Source organism: Mixophyes fleayi, chromosome 8 (genome assembly GCF_038048845.1).
Source record: "Mixophyes fleayi isolate aMixFle1 chromosome 8, aMixFle1.hap1, whole genome shotgun sequence".
NCBI classification, from domain to species: Eukaryota; Metazoa; Chordata; class Amphibia; order Anura; family Limnodynastidae; genus Mixophyes; species Mixophyes fleayi.
In genome coordinates this window covers 141,271,713-141,295,081 of record NC_134409.1, presented here as the reverse complement: position 1 = coordinate 141,295,081, position 23,369 = coordinate 141,271,713, and the positions used below count along the sequence as shown (strand labels likewise).

Below are 23,369 nucleotides of genomic sequence, written 5' to 3'. Positions count from 1 at the left end.
TGCGGTGCTGTGAGAAGATCACATAATCGCTATATATGAACAAACATGAATTCTGAATTGTATGGGAATACAAAGACCTTTCTGTACTTCGTCAATGTTGTACGAGGGCTGCAATCTTTCCTCATAGAGGGGCTTGGGGCCACAGTTAATGCGGCCATGTGTTCTTTCATTGCAGTTGAAGGTCACCATGGGAATGAGGGGCTTCTGCTAGGAAGACCAGCGGAAGAGGCTGACCTGCCAATCACTGAGAACTCCCTCCTGGAGATCCTGGACGGGGCCGTGATGATGTATAATCTGAGTGTCCACCAGCAGTTGGGGAAGGTGAGTCAGTGTCATGGTGCTCGGCCGGCAGTGCTCCCCCAGCGACTGAACAGGAGGCCATCCGGGCTCTATTGTGTACTAGAGGCCATCTGGGGTCCCATCGCTATGGTGAACTAGAGGCCATCTGGGGTCCCGACTATGGTGAACTAGAGCCACCCGGGGTCCCGGCGCTATTGTTCATATTGACAGAATGTGACTGAGGTTTTCTGTTCCTTTCACAGATGGTCGGCATCTCAGACGATGTGCATGAATACGCGCTGGCCCTGAAAGAGACAGAGGAAAAAATTAAGCGATGTCCCAAGCGGGTGAGTACAGGACTCTGCCAGGACAATACCATAACCTGTGCCCGCCAGCCGGACGAGACAACTAATAAAGTAAATAAAGCAAACTAATAATTGTAATATTCTCCTCCGGTTCCAGAGGCCGGATATTCTGGAGGAATTGCTGAAAAGCCAACAGGTTTTCTCTGAGAAACTCAATCACCTGAGCCGGCGTCTCGCATGGATCAACGTCACCATCTACTCCAAGGTATGACGTCCGGTGCGCAGGGTTATTGGGGTCCTCCCTGGTTTAGTTATGGAACAGGCCCCAAATAACAGGGAGGAATTACCCCCCTAGGCTGATACGTTGGAGGTGGACACTGATTAGCTGGTTTCATTGTAGGGAGAGGAATGATAAAGAATTACAATGGGGTTATTAATTATACTGAACCATAATGATTGTGTCCCAGCAGAGGTTCCAGCAAATGTTTCCCTGTGTTAAAAAGTTACAAATAAGTTACAAGTGCAAAGATTTTTTTTTCTGTTGATTCAAAACAATTTGGCCACAAAGGGGCGCTGTTCCGTCAGTGATATCTCCCATTATCTGGATGGAGAACACACACACACACATACACACACACATACACACACACACACACACACACACGTACACACATGTACTCGCACACACGTACACGCACACGTTACAGTATTACAGGTTTCCTGCACGGGATTAATATTTAGTGGCAAAATGAAAATAAGACTTAATTGTAAACAGCAAATGATCCCTGTTTGATCCACTTGTAGGAGAAGATGCAGGACATATACTGGCTCCTACAGGTCTGTCTGCGCAGTATAGAGCACGCCGACCGCACCGGATCCCTCTTCGCCTTCATGCCGGAATTCTACCTGAACGTGGCCATGAATAGCTACAACTCGCTTAAGAATTACTTCAGATCTGTGAGTCAGCATGGAGGAGCTTCCTGGTACGGCAGACGCCAATAATAACACATTAACCTCCATGGGGGCCAGATACATACCTAGAACACGGTGACATGAGGACCTAGAACAGATCATATGTAACATGTAATGATTATATGGGTCCAGGTATTATGGGGGGTTTAGGTGTTTTTCACACTCGCTAAGAGAGTGATCGGTAACGGGGGGGATTACCGCCGTCTCATACCAGACGCAGTCTTTTCTCTGAGATCTGCATCTGATTGGATGAGTCACAGCACCCGTATAATCAGTACAGTCCAGCATACTCCATGTTTCTCTGGACTCTGGAGCATGTCGGGGGTTCTTGCGGTGTCTATCGGGGTCTGTCACTTGAATTTCCGCACACAATCAGCTTGAATCTCTGCGCTGGCGGTTTGAGCTCTGCGCTGTCAGGTGTTAGTAGGGGGTGGGTGACTGCTCAGATTGCCGATAGCGGACACTGATGGAGCTTCTTGCTGCAGATAGACCGTCCCGCTAACGTCTACTAAGAATTGTTCATTATTAGAACGGAATTCTCTGCTAGAAATGACGGCACCGTTCCCTCGACTGTAAGGAGAACATCACCAGAGAGCACTAATCCTTCTGCCATGGATCAATTATAGGTTGTAATAATGAATTGATCTATAATTACCCAATATATATAGGTTACGAGGAGACCCTGACGTGTCTGGCGGCCATTCTGGCCAAACACTTTGCTGATCCGCGCATTGTGGGGACGGGTGAGTGCGCAGTTGCCGCAATATATACGATTTGCATCTTTCTGTGGTATTCCTGAGAAATCTCTCCTAATTGTTTCTCCTGCCCCCATCCTCCCCCCCCCCCCCCCCCCCCCCGTTACCTTCCATTGTCCCCATTGTCCTCTCTCCAGTCTGGTCTTATACCCCTCTCTGGTGTTTCAGACATTAAGGACTCCCTGATGCAGGCCTTGGCCAGCTACGTGTGTTACCCGCACTCACCTGCGGGCGGTGGAGAGGATTCCCGAGGAGCAGTGAGTTTGTGTCATCTCTGTATACAATGTAACAAACCACATACAGACCCAAACACGTGGGGAGGGGGGGACTGGGATATACCCCCAATATCTGACCCACACTGACCTACTATCCCGCTGCTTTTCCCATGTTATATACATCTGTGGCTGGTGTCCTCCCTCCAGGCAGATCCGTATGATGAAGAATCTTCTTGCACCCTATGAACAAAGGCCGTGGGCTCAAACTAACTGGATCCTCGTCAGGCTGTGGAGGGTGAGTCATAGAAAACTGTGATAGTGGTTTATCAGGTCTATAGACGGTATGAGGGATGAGCGCGTTTCATGGTGGGGGGTGAACGCGTTTCGTGCTGACTGGTCCGTAGTGGGGGGAGATGAGAGTGTCTCATGGTGATGGGTGGCTAAAGGGGAGATGAGCAAGTTTCGTGGTGACTGGGGTGGGTAGTGGGGGATGAACGTGTTTCCATGGTGGGTAGTGGGGGGGTGAACGCGTTTCATGGTGACGGGTGGGTAGTGGGGGATGAACGTGTTTCCATGGTGGGTAGTGGGGGGTGAACGCGTTTCATGGGGACGGGTGGGTTAGTGGGGGATGAACGTGTTTCCATGGTGGGTAGTGGGGGGATGAACGCGTTTCATGGTGACGGGTGGGTAGTGGGGGGATGAACGTGTTTCCATGGTGACAGGTGGGTAGTGGGGGTTTTGTTGCATTCTGTGGCCTCTATGTCTGACTCACATACTTCTCTCCTCTTGTCAGGGTTGTGGATTCGGTTATAGATACACAAAGACTTCCACACCTCCTGAAAACTAAACCTGAGGACGCCAACCTGCCCAGTCTGCAGAGTACGTACATAGAGTATTGACGGGTGGGTTGCTGGGTTTGTCTTCAGCTACAGACTATGGACCTAATTCATGAAGCATAGTACATGTGCATCGCAAAATGTGTTGTTGTGGACAATACATCAGTCCGACCTTCTTCATTTTGGAGCTGTTTAATATCTGCTAAAACTTTTCAGTTTACTGAACTGCTCAGTAAATCCAAAGGGGATTTTGCTCTGTGTCTGCGTCTGTTTTGTGCTTCGTAAATGTCAACCTATATATCTAGCTTTAGGGCACACAAACTGGATTATGTCTAGGATTAACCATCATCTTTCCTTATGCTAGAACCTTGTCCATCCACACTGCTGCAGAGCACCATGGCGGACCTGCTCCGAGGGGACCCTGAGCTGGCTTCCAGCTTTTTGAACAGCGTTTTGAACCAACTCAATTGGGCATTTTCTGAATTCATTGGCATGATTCAGGAGGTGAGAAGTGCTCCTGGGATTGTGGGAAGAGAGAAAGGGTGGGAGAGAAGATTACTGAAGGGTGAGTGGGGTGAGGAAGAGCTGATAGCTGATCTTCGTAGTAGAGCTGATAGTTGCCCTTGTTAGCGGAGGGGAGCGTTGTTTTTTGAAGGAGGGGGAGAGCGTTGCCCTTGGCAGCGGAGGGGGGAGAGTTGCCCTTGGTAGGGGGTAGGGGGGGAGAGCGTTGCCCTTGGTAGCGGAGGGGGAGAGTTCCCTTGGCAGCGGAGGGAGGAGTGTTGCCTTTGGTAGGGGGTGGGGGGGGAGCGTTGCCCTTGGTAGGGGGGAGACCGTTGCCCTTGGCAGCGGAGGGGGGGAGAGTAGCCCTTGGCAGCGGAGGGGGAGAGTAGCCCTTGGCAGCGGAGGGGGGGAGTGTTGCCTTTGGTAGGGGGTGGGGGGGGGAGCGTTGCCCTTGGCAGCGGAGGGGGCAGAGTTGCCCTTGGCAGCGGAGGGGGGAGAGTTGCCCTTGGTAGGGGGGGGAGCGTTGCCCTTGGTAGCGGAGGGGAGAGTTTCCCTTGGTAGTGGGGCTGCCATTATTGTTTGGAGATATAACCTGCAGGAATCTATAGTGCGATGTGAGAATACTTGGCTGAGTCTCTTTAATCTCCTTCCTCTCCCCCAGATCCAACAGGCTGCTGAGCGTCTAGAGAGGAACTTTGTTGACAAGCCGACAGCTGAAAGTTTGTGCCACCTGCTTTGACCTATCCGTCAGCCTTTTGCGAGTCCTGGAAATGACGGTCACCCTGATACCTGATATTTTCCTTGACTGGAGCCGCTCGGCTTCTGAGCTGCTGCTCCGACGCTTGGCACAGGTATAACGCCACTAAGTCACCCCTGTCCTCGTGGTACCTCCCAGCATTACTGACCATGAGGAAGGTCTATCACTGTCTCTATAGCACTTTTCTGACATTGATTTTCAGTAAATCAGGAAGATATCCGAGGATTAATTTATGGGCGTAATGATAATAACTTTCTCTTACTGTGAGGGTCCCAAACAATTCCACAATAATCCCCCGTATTGTATGTGATTTATTTTTTTTACATTCAAGCATTAAGGCTCAGCGACCTGCGGCTCTAGTAGCCGTGGAACTAAAAGTCCCGGGAGCCAAAAGTCATCTACTGTCCCATCTGGAGGGTATTCTATAAAAGTGGAGGAATCTGAAAATGTCCTTAATATTCTCGATGCGAGTTCACCCATATCCTATTAAAAGGTCTTTATTTAGGATGCAAAAAATAGTTTTGTCTTTACCATCGTCTACAACTACGTGACGTGTATCCTATCCGAGTGTTTTATGATGTTATATAGGCCACACCCACTTGTTTACTCACTTGCATAAAATGAGACGTAATGTTGGAAAAAATGACCTAATGGCGACATAATGTTCTAGAATATGGAGAAAGAAAGAACTAGTTAAGGCAAAATCTCTGTTCCTCAAGTCGTGTAGAATCTGCCCCTTCCTCCCGCCGTTCCTTCTTCGTACATATCAGACCTATGTTCTAGTGTAGCTTTGTCCTCTCACTGACGAGGGGCTGACGCTTGGTCAGGTGGTCAGATAACACTTTCTCCTGTTTCGCAGCTTCTGAACCAAGTGTTAAACCGGGTGACGGCTGAGAGAAACCTGTTTGACAGAGTCGTTAATCTCCGGCTCCCAGGTGAGTAATCTGCTCGGAGCTCTCACCGGCCGATACCACAGTACGTCAGACCCTGACTGTCTAACCCAGTGTTGGCTAACCTGTGGCACTCCAGGTGTTGAGAAACTACAAGTCCCAGCATACCCTTCCAACAATAAGCTGCTATATATTGGCAAAGCATGCTGGGACTTGTAGTTTCACAACACCTGGAGTGTCACAGGTTAGCCAACACTAGTCTAACCCTCTGTCCCCTTCCCCAGGTCTGGAGAGCGTGGACCACTACCCCATCCTGGTGGCTGTGACTGGTATTCTAGTGCAATTACTGATTGACAGCGAATCCCAGGGGTGAGTCCAGCTTCTTACCCTACAGAACAGTGTTGGCTAACCTGTGACGCTCCAGGTGTTTGTGAAACTACAAGTCCCAGCATACCCTTCCAGTAATAAGCTGCTATATATTGGGAAAGAATGCTGGGACTTGTAGTTTCACAACACCTGGAGCATCACAGGTTAGCCAACACTGCTATAGAATGTCTTTATGTAGAAAACATTGTATCACTGTGACGCCATCTTGTTTCTGAGTTATCCGACACTACTGGGAAAGTTACCGTTATTAGGAGGGTTAAGGAAGACAAAGATGTAACACTCATTGTATTTCTCCCAGCATGCACCTGGTACCTGCTTCTCACAGTCCCTGTGTTGCTAATATTAGTGCCGCTCGTCTGCCCTAACGCAGGTATCACTAGGGAGCGACTGTAGTGCACATTGGGGTCGGGCTCCCTGATTCATGATGCATGCGCTAGACGTTTCTGTCAGCAGCAATGGACTACACAAACAAAAATAGGGACTGTTGGAGGCAGAGCTGTGGGATACCAGGAAACGGTGACATAACGTGGCGAACGGCACATTATTCTCTAGTGAATGAACAAGTTGTATATTATATGTTGGACGTCACATGTACTATATATATATATATATATATATATATATATATATATATATATATATATAACCCTGGACGTCACATGTACTATAACCCTGGGTGGTGAATTTGCTGGTAGTGATTAACGTCTCTCAGTCCGTGTAATCCCCTCCTGGGGACGGACATCTGCTCCGCTGATAACTGGTGTCACTGTGCGCTGACATCTTACACGGGGGGTGATGTCCGGGGCTCTCCGTACATATTTCTATCTGTACTGTAAACTACTCTGCATTCCTTGTATATCCCATATAATGATATAGATCTGTATATACTGTATGGATGACAGAACCCACAGCGCTGTATTAAAGCTCCTGCCTGATATGTAGCTGCGTGGTACTGGGCACATTGTTCACAACGCCGCTGACTTGTATGTAAATATATTGGGGCATATTCAATTAGCTTTTGGATTTGCGGTAACGCGCCGGAACAGCCGCGAAACGTAATACACAGTACCGCAATAACGTGGATTTTCGTTCGCAGCCCATAGGGTTGCGAACGAAAATCCGCGTTAATGCGGTACCGTAATACCCGCAAGAATGCGCACTTTTCGCGGCAATGCGCGTTACCGCGAATCCAAAAGCTAATTGAATATGCCCCATAGTGTACAGAGCGCAAGACACAATGTGCAACTACTCAGACAATTACTTTCATTGGTCTCATTGGTCTAAGGGTCGTCTACACGCTGACGGCTTTATATAAAGTGTATAGAAGAACAGAGATCAGCTGTTTCAGTTTAGGGGAACTCTGGACTTTGTTATACAGTGTTAGGGGGTCTGAGGCTTAGTTACTGACTGTTCACGAAGGGTTGTTGCAGTGATATCATGGATGGGGATCAGGAGATCAGCGGCTCATACCGTGTAGTCGTGTGCGTGATCAGAGAGCAGTGCATGCTGGGTAACAGCGTCCTCTGTACAAACCTTATTCTTATGCAAGGATCGGTGACATGTGACGTATTCTCACTTGGTTACAATGAGTCTTACTGTCTGGTCGGGCACTTAGTGTGACAGTCACCCCTCAATATATGTCTTCAGGCCACAGTGCCTGGTACACTCTCTGCAGATCATTGCTCCTGATGTAACCATCTGTCTCCATGGAATTTCTGCTGATTCTTTCCCATAGTACGGAGAGCGCTGGAATAGAGGGAGACCTCCAAGAGATCCTCATTCACCCCCGGGGGCACCAGACACTTGGGGTATAGAGTGCAGGAGATACCTATTACCTGTATTATAAACGCGCCCCTTGATTTACCTGATTGTTGGAGGTTTTCCTCTATTCCAGCTCTCGGCACTATTGGGACTTGAGACCACCCTGGTGGGTTACAGCGGATCTAAGAGATCCAGGATCAGTTCTTACACTATCGCCTGTATACACTGGGGGTAGCGTCCTCCTCTATACAGCTTGATAATTAGACTGTCATTTTTTTGCTTTATATTGTTAATAAGTTATAATAATTACACAAATTGGAGCAGAACTGGACCAGGACATACAGATTCTGCAATCTCTGCTAAAGTTCAGTAAAACGTTTCACAATGTACAAAGCACTTGGCATAAGCATTATACGTCGCCTTTTGTTGAACTACAGCTACCAGCATACTTTGTGATTGCACTGCATGCTGGGAGTTTGTTGACGACCGTTTGTCAGTAAAACCCGCATTGTTTATGTAACTTCATCAGGACTGATCAGCACCTTTGTGTCTCTGCGGTGCCTTAATATTCGGGGAAGGGAAGATACGTGAGCCGGCTGGAAGAGGCGTAGAGGGGGGAGCGCAGCCCCCACGGGATTCAGCCTTAATGTAGAAAAACACTTTAGCACTTAGAGGCTGGGTAACAACACGCTGATGTGTGAGCAGAATTATGCTGAGCCCTCAACGCTTAATGGACGGAACTGTGCGAAGCCGCACTTCCATAACGTGTCATAATATATATATATATATATATATATATATATATAATAATCTGCATGTATATTGTTGCTGCGTGCACCAGTATTACATCCACCACTAACAGTCCACATTTGCATAGTTTACATAATATCCATTTCTGTGCAGATGTGAGAATAATGTAACATGCAGCTAATACAGTATCAGATCTACAAAAGAGAAAATAAATTCAACTGACAAACTAAAATCTTAAATGGAGATTAAAATATAAATGGTTTTAAATACGAGCTATGAACATCATTCACAGATATACATCTAACAGAGGTAATAATGGAGCAATGCACACTGCACTGCATGCTCTGCAGCACCCTGGAGTAAGGTTATGGGAGGACACCGCAGGAGGACACTTACCGAGCTGTAGTTTAAGTGGACCCATCACCCACACACAGTGGAAGCAGGATAAATATATTGGTTTAGTCCAAAACCCGGCCATCAATTCAGTAGTGATATCTCTGTGGGCAAAACTGGTATTCATGCCTCATGCCTCATAATGTCTCCCTCTACTGTTTGTGGGTGATGGGTCTGCTTTACCAATATCTATGAAGATTTATCACGGTAACAGGATCACAGACTGAGAAATGTCTTTATTAAGGTAAAAATAAACCAACATTTCCCATGAATACGCCCCGTACTGAGAGGGATGTCGCGGGCTCTGCTCCCGGTGTCGCTGTGTTTAGCTCCTCCGAAAGTCCCGTCCTCTGGGTATTGTGCAGTTCATGGACTTTTTTTGTGTTCTTCATCAATTTATGGTTCTGCTAACCCTTATCGGGGTCACATCCGGTCCCCCCTCCCCTTTGCTGGGACGATTTTGACTTTTCTGTCTTCTTGGATAATATATATTTTGGGGCTCCCCTTGGTTGACCATGTACAACTATTTGGCATCGCACAGTGACTTTTAAAGTTGACTTTCAATGATGTCCTAGAGCATAAAGCACATGAGATGAGAGTAATCCTAGACCATGAAGCGGGGCCATGGGGGAGAGGTGACTCTACAAAGCAGACCAGTTAGGGGAGGACAGTGGCTGTATACAAGGACCGTTCCTGTGCCCTTACCCAGAACACACCATGGCACCATGCTCTGCCAGGCCAGAGAAGTCTATACTCATGCGACATACTACTTTGTCTATCGCACATGTATGTACGATATACCACAACGTCCGATTGGCCTGAAGAATAGTCCTTACATGCCTGGACTATGTTTGCACAATTGGAAAATCTGAGAAAACGGAACTGGCAGAATCAGAATCTGATCTTGGCGGCAAAATCTTTGGGTTCTTTTCAGACCGTTTTTCTTTTATGGGTTCCAGGAAGACTACATGGCGGCTGGCCGCAGCCTTCCGGCCATTGGGTCCTTCAGCTGGTGGAGTCCCACAGAGGATGGAAGACTGAGCACTGCTCTCCTGGGGAGGACTGGGGGTTTGTGGGGGCTTTGAGCAGAAGCGGAAGCAGCGACACGGAGTCATGTAGAGATAGATGAAGACCAAGATGAGGCTGATCACACAGCCCAGCAGAGTGGTGAGTCCAGTGTTAAATGATTCCTCAGGCTTGGGGTAACGCACAGTCACATTGACTTCATGAGTAGCGTTATAGCTAAGCATCCTATTGACTGCGATACACATATAGACCCCCGAATTCCAGGGCTCGGCCTTCTTGATTTCTAAGCTGCCATTGGGATGAACCTTAAAACTCTGGTTGCTGTTTCCTGGAGGGAAGATGAAGTCATACGCGGGTGAGATCCATAGGTAAGTGGTGTTCTCCTGCGGCACGCTGGTGTTACAGGTCATCATAATTCTCCTCCCAGCCAGCACCTTTAGCCCCGTATCATGCCCCAGTCCAAGAGAGCAATTGTTAAATCCATTTTGGGACTCTAAGAAGCGAACAACAGCTCGACGCTTCCCCATATAGAGGCAGGTGTGCTCTGTAGGGAAATCCAGGACAGAGGAAAAGCCCCTGTCCTTCCAGCGGGTGAAGAGGGTGTAAAGTGCACAGTGACAAGTCAGAGGGTTGTTGTGTAGATAAAGTCCATTCTTAATGAATGCCGGGAGTGAGGACAGATCTTCTACTGGCAATTCCACAAACTTGTTGGAGGACAGGTCGAGGGTCCGGAGATGGGGGTTTGTCAGATTCTGCATAGAGCTGAAAGAGAAGTTGCTCAGGTTGTTCCAGCTTAGATAGATTTTCCGTATGTTGCTCAAGTGGAGAAAGGCTGCCGTCTCCATGTAGGTAATGTGATTGCTGTACAGGAGAAGCTCTTCCAGGCTGATGAGATGCTGGAACAGTTCTTCATGGATGCTCTGCAGTTGGTTTGAGGAGAGGTCTAGATGTCTCAGCTCGGTGGCATTGTGGAAGGTCCAGGCTGGCAGCCTCTTGAACTCATTATGGCCAAGGCGCAGGATTTGGAGATGTGGGAGTCTGGATAGCCAGTTATTACGGAGGAAGCTGAGGCAGTTGTGGCTGAAATCCAAACTGGTGGATATGGCAGGAAGGCTTTCGGGCATCTCTTTCAGGCCGATTTTGGTACAACTTAGGAGATCAGAGGCACAGATACATTTAGAGGGGCAGCCAAACGTAGATGACCATCCAGCTAGCATCTCCACCATGAGGATGATCACCAGGCTCTCTGTCCATTGTATCTGTCGGTGACCAGTTATCATGGTGTCAGGTCACTCAATAGATTCTGCCGAGCTGGTTAATTCTGCCTTGGTGACCGAAGCACAACAGCCTGTCTGGTGATCATGTTGTTACAGCCAGTTGTAAGGTTCAGCTGCCCGATCTCCTGTAAGCTGTAATACAACAAGACTGATGATGACTCTACAAAGCTCCCATAGACGAGGACAGTGACTTAAGTACAGAACATCAGCATCTCTCTGCTCGATCTCTTGTAAGTGGCAGCTTTTCTCACAGTCCGTTGTCTGTTTCTATGACGCTGTCTGAGCAGAAAGACTTTCTGGAGAGTTGAATCAATGCTGTGTCCGCTTACAGCACTTATCTCTCTGCCCCCGTTCATGAGAATGGATCCTGGCTTCTGATACTCATTGGCTGACTGTGCATTGTAAGAGGGAGTGCTGACTGGGTGCCTCCCTGCCTAATGTTCTCAATGGCCCCCTCCCTACAATAACAGGAGTACAGCGTGGGAATACAGCCAGAGAGACCAGCTGGGGCGGCTGCCAAGACCCAGAGATGTCCTGTGGCTGTTATTAGCGGTGGGCACTTATAGGAACAGGAATAATTTGGGATCAGTAACGAGTCTTTGCGGCTTAATCAGTTAACAATAATAGTTTTATATGACTGAAGTGTCGGTGAGAATGACATTTCTAGGGATCTGATTGCTGCTGTGATGACTCTTTTATTACAAACCTCAGAAATGTAATCAAGAATATTAGTCTGTACTAGGTTTGCAGCCCACAATTATTATCATTGTATCCGCTTTTATTGTTGGGCTTAGTACCCAGGGGTTCAGTATGGTACGCCATGTGCATTAAGGTCCAATGCAGGAGCTGGGGAAAGGGTTAACGTGGCTGTGAGGGAGGGGGAAGGGGTTAGGGTAGCAGTGAGGGGGGACGGGGAAGAGGTTAAGGTGGCAGTGAAGGGGTGGCTGTGAGGGGGAGACGGGGTTAATGTGGCTGAGGGGGGGGACGGGGAAGGGGTTTAAGGTGGCAGTGAAGAGGGGACAGGGTTAAGGTGGCTGTGAGGGGGGACGGGGAAGGGGTTAAGGTGGCTGTGAGGGGGGACGGGGAAGAGGTTAAGGTGGAAGTGAAGGGGGGACGGGGAAGAGGTTAAGGTGGAAGTGAAGGGGGGACAGGGAAGAGGTTAAGGTGGCTGTGAGGGGGGGGGAAGAGGTTAAGGTGGCTGTGAGGGGGGGACGGGGAAGGGGTTAAGGTGGAAGTGAAGGGGGGACGGGGAAGAGGTTAAGGTGGCTGTGAGGGGGGGGAAGAGGTTAAGGTGGCTGTGAGGGGGGGACGGGGAAGGGGTTAAGGTGGCAGTGAAGGGGGAAGGGGAAGAGGTTAAGGTGGCAGTGAAGGGGGGACGGGGTTAAGGTGGCTGTGAGGGGGGGACGGGGAAGGGGTTAAGGTGGCAGTGAAGGGGGGATGGGGAAGAGGTTAAGGTGGCAGTGAAGGGGGGACGGGGTTAAGGTGGCTATGCAGTTGTAATGTGAGAATTTCCCTGACTCCGTTTCAGTTTGTGGAATTAATGGACAAGAGATCCCAGCTCGGACTCTCCAGGGTCTGATTTTATTTACTCCTAATGCTGGTGAGAAACACGATCAGCCTGTTCTCTGCTGCTCACTGGCTGAGTCTGCTGGGAGTTGTAGTTCACAAGTGTTTTACCCAACATTCCCAGAATTCTCCATTTCTGTCCTTATTGTCTCCTGTATTCTGGTCGTCTTATGTCAGAGTTATTACTCCTGGTGATCACACTAATAATGATTTGTCTCCTTTCCATCATGAAACGTTGCTGCTGCCTCCTATGTCGTGATAATTTGGTCACTAGATGGCGCTCAGAGTATAACCACTGTCATAGAATTGTCTTACAACAAAGAAACAACCTTTCAAGTGTTAGTAAAACCGAAATTACAACTCTCATTATTATAAAATGTTCTTAAATTGTTGTTTACAAATAAGTTACCACCATGTTTTAGATTTAGGACCGGTTAGAGGGTGTCCTTGGCCGCAGATTGGGCCAAAATAGAAAATAATACAATATATTGTGTATTATTTTTCCAACAATGATGCTTAAATCAATGTATGTGTCGGTCGACTAATTCAAGTGCGACAGAGTAACGTAGAACCAGGTGTTCTCCTCTGTGTGACTCTTCCGATGCTCCCTGGTTCTCCGCTATGTGTATAGTGTGTAATATAATGGGGAATAGATGTATTACACCGAGAGGATCAGTAGCAGAATCGTGGTGTCCTTATTATGGGGTATTAAAGATGTTACAGGTTTTATTTCTGAAACGTAAAATCCTCATCACACCAGCTGTATTAGCAGAAGCCGTCACGGTGCCGTGGGGTTTATCGGCGTATAGTCACTGTAGAGTCGTGGGGTGTAACCCGGAGAGACAGAGGAATGTGGGCACATGATCCAGTCACCCGCTGGCACAATAACTGCCCCCTGTCCTGGTGAAGGCTTTCGCTCACTCTTTGGGTGGCACAGATGCGCCTGTGGGCATTCACCAGCTCAGTGTATCTGTGCCTGGTGTATTTGTTGGGTTTTATGTGTCTAATTGATCTGTATCTTCCCCCTCAGGGTTCAGCGAGCGACGGGCGTGCTATTGGCAGATCCGTGCTTCCAGTTACGTTCCATCCAGTACTTGTTGGGGCAGATTGAGCCCAACACCCTGGCGACTGGGCTGCCCCCTGCGGAAAAGAAGCATTTCTCCATGCAGGCCTGTAAGTACCCGCTCTGAGATGATGGCATGTACCGTGAGATGCCAGTCTGTTCATTGCTTATAGTCACTCTCTCAGATGTAGATCAATGTCTGCTCCCATTACGTCTGTCATTTGTACATGTAAGCGCAGTGGCTTTCAGACCCACTGACACCAGAGAACACCAGCGACGCTTTTATGTAATGCTCACAACACAAACCCCAAACTTCACGTGCAGAGACGGGCGTGGCCTCCAGAGGCGAAATGAGGGATGTTTATAGCAGAGATTGGTGGGGATGAGCAGAGAAGTCATTGGACATTTCCCTCCCACATACTAAATGCTGCAGAAGTTCCTACATTTCTTATTGCAGTTCTATGTTGTATTCATTAGTGAGATAGAACATTACTTCAATCACCTGTAATCCGAGTCTAGAGCCAGCGCCTCTCTGTTCCCCAAGTCTAGAGCCAGCGCCTCTCTGTTCCCCGAGTCTAGAGCCAGCGCCTCTCTGTTCCCCGAGTCTAGAGCCAGCGCCTCTCTGTTCCCCGAGTCTAGAGCCAGCGCCTCTCTGTTCCCCCGAGTCTAGAGCCAGCGCCTCTCTGTTCCCCCGAGTCTAGAGCCAGCGCCTCTCTGTTCCCCGAGTCTAGAGCCAGCGCCTCTCTGTTCCCCGAGTCTAGAGCCAGCGCCTCTCTGTTCCCCGAGTCTAGAGCCAGCGCCTCTCTGTTCCCCGAGTCTAGAGCCAGCGCCTCTCTGTTCCCCGAGTCTAGAGCCAGCGCCTCTCTGTTCCCCCGAGTCTAGAGCCAGCGCCTCTCTGTTCCCCGAGTCTAGAGCCAGCGCCTCTCTGTTCCCCGAGTCTAGAGCCAGCGCCTCTCTGTTCCCCGAGTCTAGAGCCAGCGCCTCTCTGTTCCCCGAGTCTAGAGCCAGCGCCTCTCTGTTCCCCGAGTCTAGAGCCAGCGCCTCTCTGTTCCCCGAGTCTAGAGCCAGCGCCTCTCTGTTCCCCGAGTCTAGAGCCAGCGCCTCTCTGTTCCCCGAGTCTAGAGCCAGCGCCTCTCTGTTCCCCGAGTCTAGAGCCAGCGCCTCTCTGTTCCCCGAGTCTAGAGCCAGCGCCTCTCTGTTCCCCGAGTCTAGAGCCAGCGCCTCTCTGTTCCCCGAGTCTAGAGCCAGCGCCACTCTGTTCCCCGAGTCTAGAGCCAGCGCCTCTCTGTTCCCCGAGTCTAGAGCCAGCGCCTCTCTGTTCCCCGAGTCTAGAATCTCTTCTTTCCCAGAATCTAGGGCCCTGTCTTTCCTTCCTACAATCCCCTCTTCTTCCTGTCCCATCCTGGGGGCTGGGAACTAGTGGACACTACAACATGACGGCCTTATCCTCGGGGGTGCTGTGTGCAGACGATGGGTACAGGGAGTCTCTGCTGCCATCACTACACCAGGACTAACCGGTCTCTCTCTCTGTACAGACACAGATTACATCAGTGCGGAGGAGCTGGGGAAGGTGGGCAGGATGCTGGCTCACCTGAGCGAGGAATATAAACAGGCTGCAGCCACCAGCCAGGTGAGTGAGCTGCACTCAGCATGAGTCTACGTGTGACCTTTCCTGCAGATGAAGTGATCAGTTTACTGCAGATCGGCATAAAAATAGTTTTGTGAAGAGAATGTGATCCTCGCAGGGGAATCTCTGCATTATTAATGCTGCTCTGCAGTACAGGCCGTGCAGTGTCCCAGGGATGAGGGGAGGGGGACTAGGAAATATACTAATATACATCTATATTGTGTCCTTTGTGCATTGCAGCCGACTAGCGAGGAAGACTTGTGCCCCATCTGCTACGCTCACCCCATCTCTGCTGTATTCAAACCGTGCTCCCACAAGTCCTGCAAGTGAGTACCCCCCCCATATGTAATGTCCATATCAGCTGCCGGGAGCACCTGACACTACTTTGTATCTCTCCAGAGCCTGCATCAATCAGCATCTGATGAACAACAAGGACTGTTTCTTCTGTAAGGCCACCATCACTGGGGTGGAGGACTATGAGAAGCCGGCTGCCTAGCGCCCCCACCCCCCCTGCTGTCCCCTTACAACGTGGTTTCTGAGTTTACAGCTTTATTTTTAAATGTTATTTAAATGTGCTGTTCTTACACTCCCCGCGCCGCTCTCTGTGTCTGACTATCGGGGAGCGGAGCGTGTTGTGTGTAAGTATTAACCCTCACACTACTGCTGAGACAGCTGCCCGGAGCCTCCACCACAGCAGTGTCCTGTACCCAACGTATTACTGGGGCACCGTGCTCCAGTTAGTGCCCATTCAGTGCCAGTGGGCATCTCACAGTGCAGCATTGGAGGATGCTGGGAAATGTTTTGCTGTGGCACCGTTTACAGTAAAGAAGCATTTTTATCATTTATATCTGTGTCCTGTGAGGTCACAGCACTGAGTATTAAATTATTTATCCATCTAACAGTTGTGACTTGTTTATAAACCCGATTCTTTAGGTTCATAAATAAACCCCCTCCGGTTTCTGCTATATGACCGGAGATCACTCCTACATTGCGGAGCAATTTCTTTATCTGTCGCTAAGGGCCGGTCTGTGCAGACACCACGATAGGAGCGACTTCAAGGCCCTGATCTGTAAACGCCAATTACTGAATCAGTTTTTATTGTATATATTTACAGAATATAACAAACAGCCGTTCAGCCACCAGTATAAATGTCACTTTTACTGATACTTCTCTAGTCCTATAAACAAAGAAAGCGATGACTGTAATGTAATACCTTCCCCACCATAAAATAATGACCTATGTACCTTGTAGCACCAGCTTAGAACAGACAATGATCACTGACACTGTGCGGGATTCTGTTTCTTTATAAGAAATCTCTCAAGTGGCAACCACAAGACCGTCAGCGTCCTCCATAACGCCGGAGCGAACCGTCCTCCGCTCTCGGGTATGACAGAAGCTGTAGTGTGATTTACCCCAGGGGCAGCTGGCAGGACTGTTGTATTGGGGAGGGGAGAGGTAATATAATATCATTTACTGTACCCAGGAACACTTGTGCTCTCCTTCAGATTAAGTGCAGTGACATCATATTCACCCCCAGTTACTGTCACAATGAGTCTGTCAGGGTGCAGAGCCCATGATAAAGGCACCGGTCTATACCAACAGCCACCGTAACATCCATAAGGAGCCGGTGCTCCGGCACGATTGGCACTGAAGATGTTGCGTTTATACTCCGGTAATAGACTCCGGTCCATAGGCTGAAGGACAAGTAAACTGCACAATATAAATCTCACAAGCGGGTGTAGAACGTTCTGGAGGTCTCTACATGATAATCCGCGGCTCCGGCACAGACTCAGAGATGCACTTGTGGGGTAAAACATTGGCTCCGTTCAGGTAAAGCTCATCGTTAACAATAACGTCCTCTCCCAGCACCGTCACATTCTCCATCCGCACCTGGGAAATATAGAGACAGGATATAAGGACACCTGAAACATCTCTCTCTACAAATCACTGGATGGTCGGAGCTGCTGCCTAATTCAGGGAGAAGTCTCAAATCTGGACCTGTTCTGCCCGTGGATTGTGCCCAGAGCTGCTGTAACCCATAGCAACCAGACACATCCACATAGCAGCTGAGACTGACTGGCCTGGGTGTGATGGGAGACAGCAACGTTATTAAATAGCCCCTATGTACAAAGCTGCCCATACAAGACTAATGGTGATACGTACGGTGGTAACAGCTTTAGGTTCTTGCTATGTCATGTACATTTGTGCTGCTTTATAGTAAAGCCACTTGTATGGTAGAATTACCCTTACTGGGCAGCTCGGCATAAGCGAGTTTGTGAAATCTTTGTTAAAGGAAAAATTGATGCGAACATGTGTGATATAGATCCCACTGTAATTGTTACGCAGCTGGTTGTAGCGCTAGTGATAAGAGATCAATATACTACAGAGATCCGTCTCACCCACTGTCCAACGGCCGAGCTCCAGCCGATAATAGAGGACTCCAGCCAGGAGTGCGAATGGATTCTGGAACTCTTCATGATTGTGCAACGCTTTATCCGCACGCCATTCTCCACCGTCACGCCAGGGCCAATCGTCACGTTAGGGCCAATGCTGCAGTTTTCACCAATCTTGGCTGTGGGGTCCTAGGAAGACAGTCGGAACATCTAAGACCCAATCTGAGTACAGCACGGTCAGAGGACGGTTCTCAGCCCTCGCTGTTGTCTTGCGCTCCCAGAGACACAGCGTATAGTGTCCGTACAGCAGTGATCACAATACTCCTATACCCTCCGTTATGTAATCACAGCGACAGCATAATGAGGTTTAACACATGAATATGAGAAAGGTGTCCGGAACAGGGCATGTTTTCAGGATGACCTATAAACTACTGTGTAACCCTGACGATCTCAGCCTAACCTGTAGCCCCCAATCTATGTGCAATGCTCCACTCACCACCAGAACATTCCCAATAAAGCCTGGACCACCATGCAGCCTCTCTGGGTGTTTCTGCCTCACCGACTGCAGGTACATACACATCCCCGTCAGGAAGTCCTTGGGCTGCCCGATGTCCATCCAGAAACCTGAAATAAACATACATCATAATGATACCGGATGTAAAAGGGACGAATGATGAAGAGTAACAAGGACAATAAAAGGATCAGAATAGAAGACTTTATGGACCAATCATGTGTTTCATCATCATCATCATCATTTATATTTATATAGCGCCACTAATTCCGCAGCGCTGTACAGAGAACTCATTCACATCAGTCCCTGCCCCATTGGGGCTTACAGTCTAAATTCCCTAATATACACACAGACAGGGAGGGAGAGACTGGGGTCAATTTTGATAGCAGCCAATTAACCTAGCAGTATGTTTTTGGAGTGTGGGAGGAAACCGGAGCACCCGGAGGAAACCCACACAGATAAGGCCAGGGTCGGGAATCAAACTCATGACCCCAGTGCTGCGAGGCAGAAGTGCTAACCACTAGGCCACGGTTCTGCCCTATGTGTTGGGCTGGTTCCAGAGTCCTCTTGGTTATTCTTTATTCATACTGAGCAGATAATATAGTGTATAATTCAGCACTTCCGGATACTTAATACAGGGACAGCTGCACAGACCTGTTACTCTAAAAAGGAGAATAAATGTGGACTGACAATAAATCAGATTATCCAATCCCTTAATATATGGTCCGTGCAGAAGACAACTTCATTAACACCTTAGTGTCCAACTGTGAATCACATCCTGTACCCACAATCCCTGTGACCCCAGATTAATCCATGAGGGATTAAAGCAGCCCAACAAACCACTGTGTCTTAATGCCAAATGTAATGACTTGTTCCTTGGCCAGCTGTATGGAGCAAATGTTTTATTAACACTCCAGGTTCCAGCCAGTTACTGTAAACCGTGCTGGACACACAGACGGACAGACACAGTGCAGCTCCCTGGACACACAGCCAGACAGACGGACAGACGCAGTGCAGCTTCCTGGACACACAGCCAGACAGACATCCCCCTGTTCCGCACCTTGAAGCTCCATAGCAAATAAATGTCCATCTTCGGCCATGGCTGGGAAAATCTCCTTCTCTATTGAGGTTGGACGCAGCTGCAGAGAGAACCAGAGCAATCACCATCAGGGTAAACATACAGCAAATAAGGAGACATCATTGCTTCCCGTTAGATTTATACAACAAGCTGCAATATATGGCAGATTTATACAGTATTTTCGTTTTTTTGTCTCTGTTACGTCTATCGATCGATACCTGAAATCCTAGTTAAATCCATCCGGCTGCCTGAGATGGTGCAGTTACTGCAACATCAAACTCCAGCCCCCTGTTCTCTTTTCCATACATCGGTTATATGACAGTGGCCATATTTGCGGTTATACTGAATACAACGATGGGCTGATACCTGAATACGGTCCAGGACGGAGGGACTGAAGATGTATAATCCGGAGTTAATCTTGTTGGACACAAAGACTTGAGGTTTCTCCACAAAGTGTCGGATTCGTCCTGTCTCTGCGTCATATACAACGACTCCATACTTAGACGGTTCCTCCACCTTTGTGACCTGTGTGCGCAGAATATTTTATTCCCACATCTCTCCTCCACACCCTGTGCACCCTCCATCACCCCCACCACCCCCCATTATCCACCTATTCCCACTCACTGCCAGCCGACCAACACACCCCTCCAGGAAGAAATAAAGCCGAGTGGGTGACTTACCACGATGGTGCCCTCCTTCCCGTGGTGCTGGTGGAAACGCACCATATCTTCGAAGGGAAAGTCGCAGATAACGTCGCTGTTAAGGACAAAGAAAGGATCCGAGTTTTCCATCAGCAACTCCCTGGCCAGAGCTAGCGGACCCGCTGTGTGTGGGGGAATAGGAGGGGGGTCACAATTTGGATGAAAACATGTGACTAAAGGCAATAATCTTCCCAAGCAGCACTGCTGCTATGTGTCTCTATGTCACTGCCCTAGACCCATTCAGTTTATATAGAGAATGAAAGCACCAATGCCCCTGTGATGGATGCGGCGAATGCTTGAGTCTCACCTGTACCGAGCGGCTCCTTCTCATGTGACATAGAGATTCGAATTCCCAGCTGTCAGGAAACATAGGACACAGTGAGAGAGAACCGGTCCCTCACCCGCTCCAGTCACCCAGATATCAGCCCAACTTACCCTCTTCTCCTGCTCTTTCATCTCCTTCTCCAACATGTCAGACATGTAGCTGACTGCTAGGATGACATGATTAACCCCTGCCTGCCCAGCGGGATACAGAGAACACAGCGGTGTTATATATATACGAGGGAGAGGGCGCTATTTCTGTGCAGACTGCATATAAGGATATAAGATGGGACATATACGGAGAGGACCAAACTTACCTTAACTAGAGCCTCCACCTGATGCAGCAATATGGGCTTGTTGCAGAAATCCACCAGGGGTTTGGGGATACTAAGTGTCAGAGGACGTAATCTAGTACCGTAGCCACCAACCAGGATTAAGGCCTTCATGTTACCTATGCAGGAGAGAACGAGACAATGACCAAGGGTCTGCACACACCTAATACAGATCCACAACAGAGTCACTTAGCTGCCCTCCTCTCGCACCAGTGACTACTTGGCTGGGTCAGTAATTATTCTACCTGTTCCACCGTCACAAATCCTCAAAACATGGACTGTTAGGCGTGGAGTTAAGAGACATTGATATACAAGAAGGGTCCGTACTCTGTGGACACAGACAATGACCAGGGTCTGCAAACACCTAATAATACAGATCATCTACAACTGGGGTCCATAAGAGCTCTATGTACCACTGACTAATAAGTACATTACAGAGTCTGCAATATCCTGTCCATCACTAGATCATGGAACAGACATGAACAGGAAATAAAGACATCACAAAAGAAAGGTTTTCTTGGGACCTGTAGTACAAGGAGGGGGAGGACATGCTGGGACTAGTAGTACAGGGAGGGGGGAGGGCATGCTGGGACCTGTAGTACAGGGAGGGGGAGGGGGAGGGCATGCTGGGACTAGTAGTACAGGGAGGGGGGAGGGCATGCTGGGACTAGTAGTACAGGGAGGGCATGCTGGGACCTGTAGTACAGGCAGGGGGGAGGGCATGCTGGGACCTGTAGTACAGGGAGGGGGGGAGGGCATGCTGGGACCTGTAGTACAGGCGGGGGGGAGGGCATGCTGGGACCTGTAGTACAGGCAGGGGGGAGGGCATGCTGGGACCTGTAGTACAGGCAGGGGGGAGGGCATGCTGGGACCTGTAAAACAGGCAGGGGGGAGGGCATGCTGGGACCTGTAGTACAGGCAGGGGGGAGGGCATGCTGGGACCTGTAGTACAGGCAGGGGGGAGGGCATGCTGGGACCTGTAGTACAGGCAGGGGGGAGGGCATGCTGGGACCTGTAGTACAGGCAGGGGGGAGGGCATGCTGGGACCTGTAGTACAGGCAGGGGGGAGGGCATGCTGGGACCTGTAGTACAGGCAGGGGGGAGGGCATGCTGGGACCTGTAGTACAGGCAGGGGGGAGGGCATGCTGGGACCTGTAGTACAGGCAGGGGGGAGGGCATGCTGGGACCTGTAGTACAGGCAGGGGGAGGGCATGCTGGGACCTGTAGTACAGGCAGGGCGGGGCATGCTGGGACCTGTAGTACAGGCAGGTGGCATGCTGGGACTAGTAGTACAGGGAGGGGGAGGGTATGCTGGGACTAGTAGTACAGGGAGGGGGAGGGGAGGGTATGCTGGGACTAGTAGTACAGGGAGGGGAGGGTATGCTGGGACCTGTAGCACAGGCAGGGGGAGGACATGCTGGGACCTGTAGTACAGGCAGGGGGAGGGCATGCTGGGACCTGTAGTACAGGCAGGGGGAGGGCATGCTGGGACCTGTAGTACAGGCAGGGGGAGGGCATGCTGGGACCTGTAGTACAGGCAGGGGGAGGGCATGCTGGGACCTGTAGTACAGGCAGGGGGAGGGCATGCTGGGACCTGTAGTACAGGCAGGGGGAGGGCATGCTGGGACCTGTAGTACAGGCAGGGGGAGGGCATGCTGGGACTAGTAGTACAGGCAGGGGGCATGCTGGGACCTGTAGTACAGGGAGGGGGGCATGCTGGGACTAGTAGTACTCCGGGACTCACCTGCTGCCGCCGCTATCAGTCTCTGTCACTACTTCCTGGTCAGCACCATTCAAACCACTGACGTCACCGGGACTAATCCCCGCCCCGGACACGTCAGCTGATCCGCTATTCGCTATCTGCCGTCACCTCGGCAACAGCACCGCCCCCGGCCACCTATCTCCGCCAATCAGAGAGTGACGCACCTCCAGTTTGCGCCTTCCCTCATTGGACAAAGAGCTGACCAACGGGAAGTCCAGAGCGAGCCGCTGCCATGGAGACACTTCCAGCAACGCGGAAATAAAATCAACAACGGGGCGGGGCTAATACCTGGCGTAACGCCGACTGAGTGCTAACGTCATGTCCCTGTGTCACATGATCACTGCAAACCAATCAGATGGAGGTGATGACTGTATTTGACCAGTGTCACCTGCAGGAGGCGGGGCCAAGGCGGAGTCTCGGTGACGTCACTGGGTCTTTATATAGCGCCACTGATTCCGCAGCGCTGTACAGAGAACTCACTCAGATAAGGTCATGGTCCATTATCCTGTGTACAGACCATGCTCAGTCCCGCTCTATTATTAGGGATGCTAAACATTGTAATATCTCAGCCTGTGTGGTGCAGAGAACAGGAGGCTGGGTCCCCCCGGCCGGCATGTCTCATATTGTATTGTAAGATCTGTACTTCTGGGTGACCACTAGCACCTCTAACTAGTGTGTAAGGTCCTATGAGGATCCTATCGGAGCACTGACCTCACGGCTTCTTGAAGCTTTGATACCTATATACCGGATATAATACCTGTGACCTACAGATTAGACCAATCGGATCCGTTATCCGGTGTTCTGAGGTTAGATCCCAGCACCACCGCTCTGCCCTCTACCTGCAGCTCTGGCCAGTGTGGTCTATAGGTAGCAGCCAGGTGCCCAGCACAGGGTACACTCGCAGCATCAGT

General features: G+C 49.7%; 3 protein-coding genes across 3 annotated transcripts; 1 reads left to right on the top strand and 2 right to left on the bottom strand.

Moving 5' to 3' along the window:
* Positions 1-7: 7 nt before the first annotated feature.
* On the top strand, positions 8-16,259 carry RNF123 (ring finger protein 123). Its single transcript, XM_075183908.1, is given in 20 exon segments — positions 8-321; positions 543-626; positions 742-849; positions 1,389-1,547; positions 1,549-1,567; positions 2,225-2,299; positions 2,480-2,535; positions 2,537-2,568; positions 2,734-2,821; positions 3,320-3,346; positions 3,348-3,405; positions 3,727-3,866; positions 4,525-4,566; positions 4,568-4,714; positions 5,480-5,555; positions 5,795-5,879; positions 13,701-13,843; positions 15,269-15,363; positions 15,601-15,686; positions 15,760-16,259. Coding segments are annotated over 20 exon segments (1,893 nt in total). The 5' UTR covers positions 8-45; the 3' UTR covers positions 15,857-16,259.
* On the bottom strand, positions 9,018-11,799 carry AMIGO3 (adhesion molecule with Ig like domain 3). Its single transcript, XM_075183906.1, has one exon. The coding sequence runs from the start codon at positions 11,105-11,107 to the stop codon at positions 9,647-9,649; it is 1,461 nt and encodes a 486-aa protein (XP_075040007.1). The 5' UTR covers positions 11,108-11,799; the 3' UTR covers positions 9,018-9,646.
* Positions 16,260-16,440: 181 nt separating the features above from the next.
* GMPPB (GDP-mannose pyrophosphorylase B) lies at positions 16,441-22,525 on the bottom strand. Its single transcript, XM_075183905.1, has 10 exons — positions 22,441-22,525; positions 20,682-20,815; positions 20,479-20,559; positions 20,351-20,399; positions 20,023-20,165; positions 19,709-19,867; positions 19,325-19,403; positions 18,250-18,377; positions 17,760-17,942; positions 16,441-17,250 (listed from the first exon to the last, which is right to left on the bottom strand). Exons 2-10 carry the CDS (start codon positions 20,808-20,810, stop codon positions 17,119-17,121), a joined length of 1,083 nt encoding a protein of 360 aa, XP_075040006.1. The 5' UTR covers positions 20,811-20,815; positions 22,441-22,525; the 3' UTR covers positions 16,441-17,118.
* Positions 22,526-23,369: the final 844 nt, after the last annotated feature.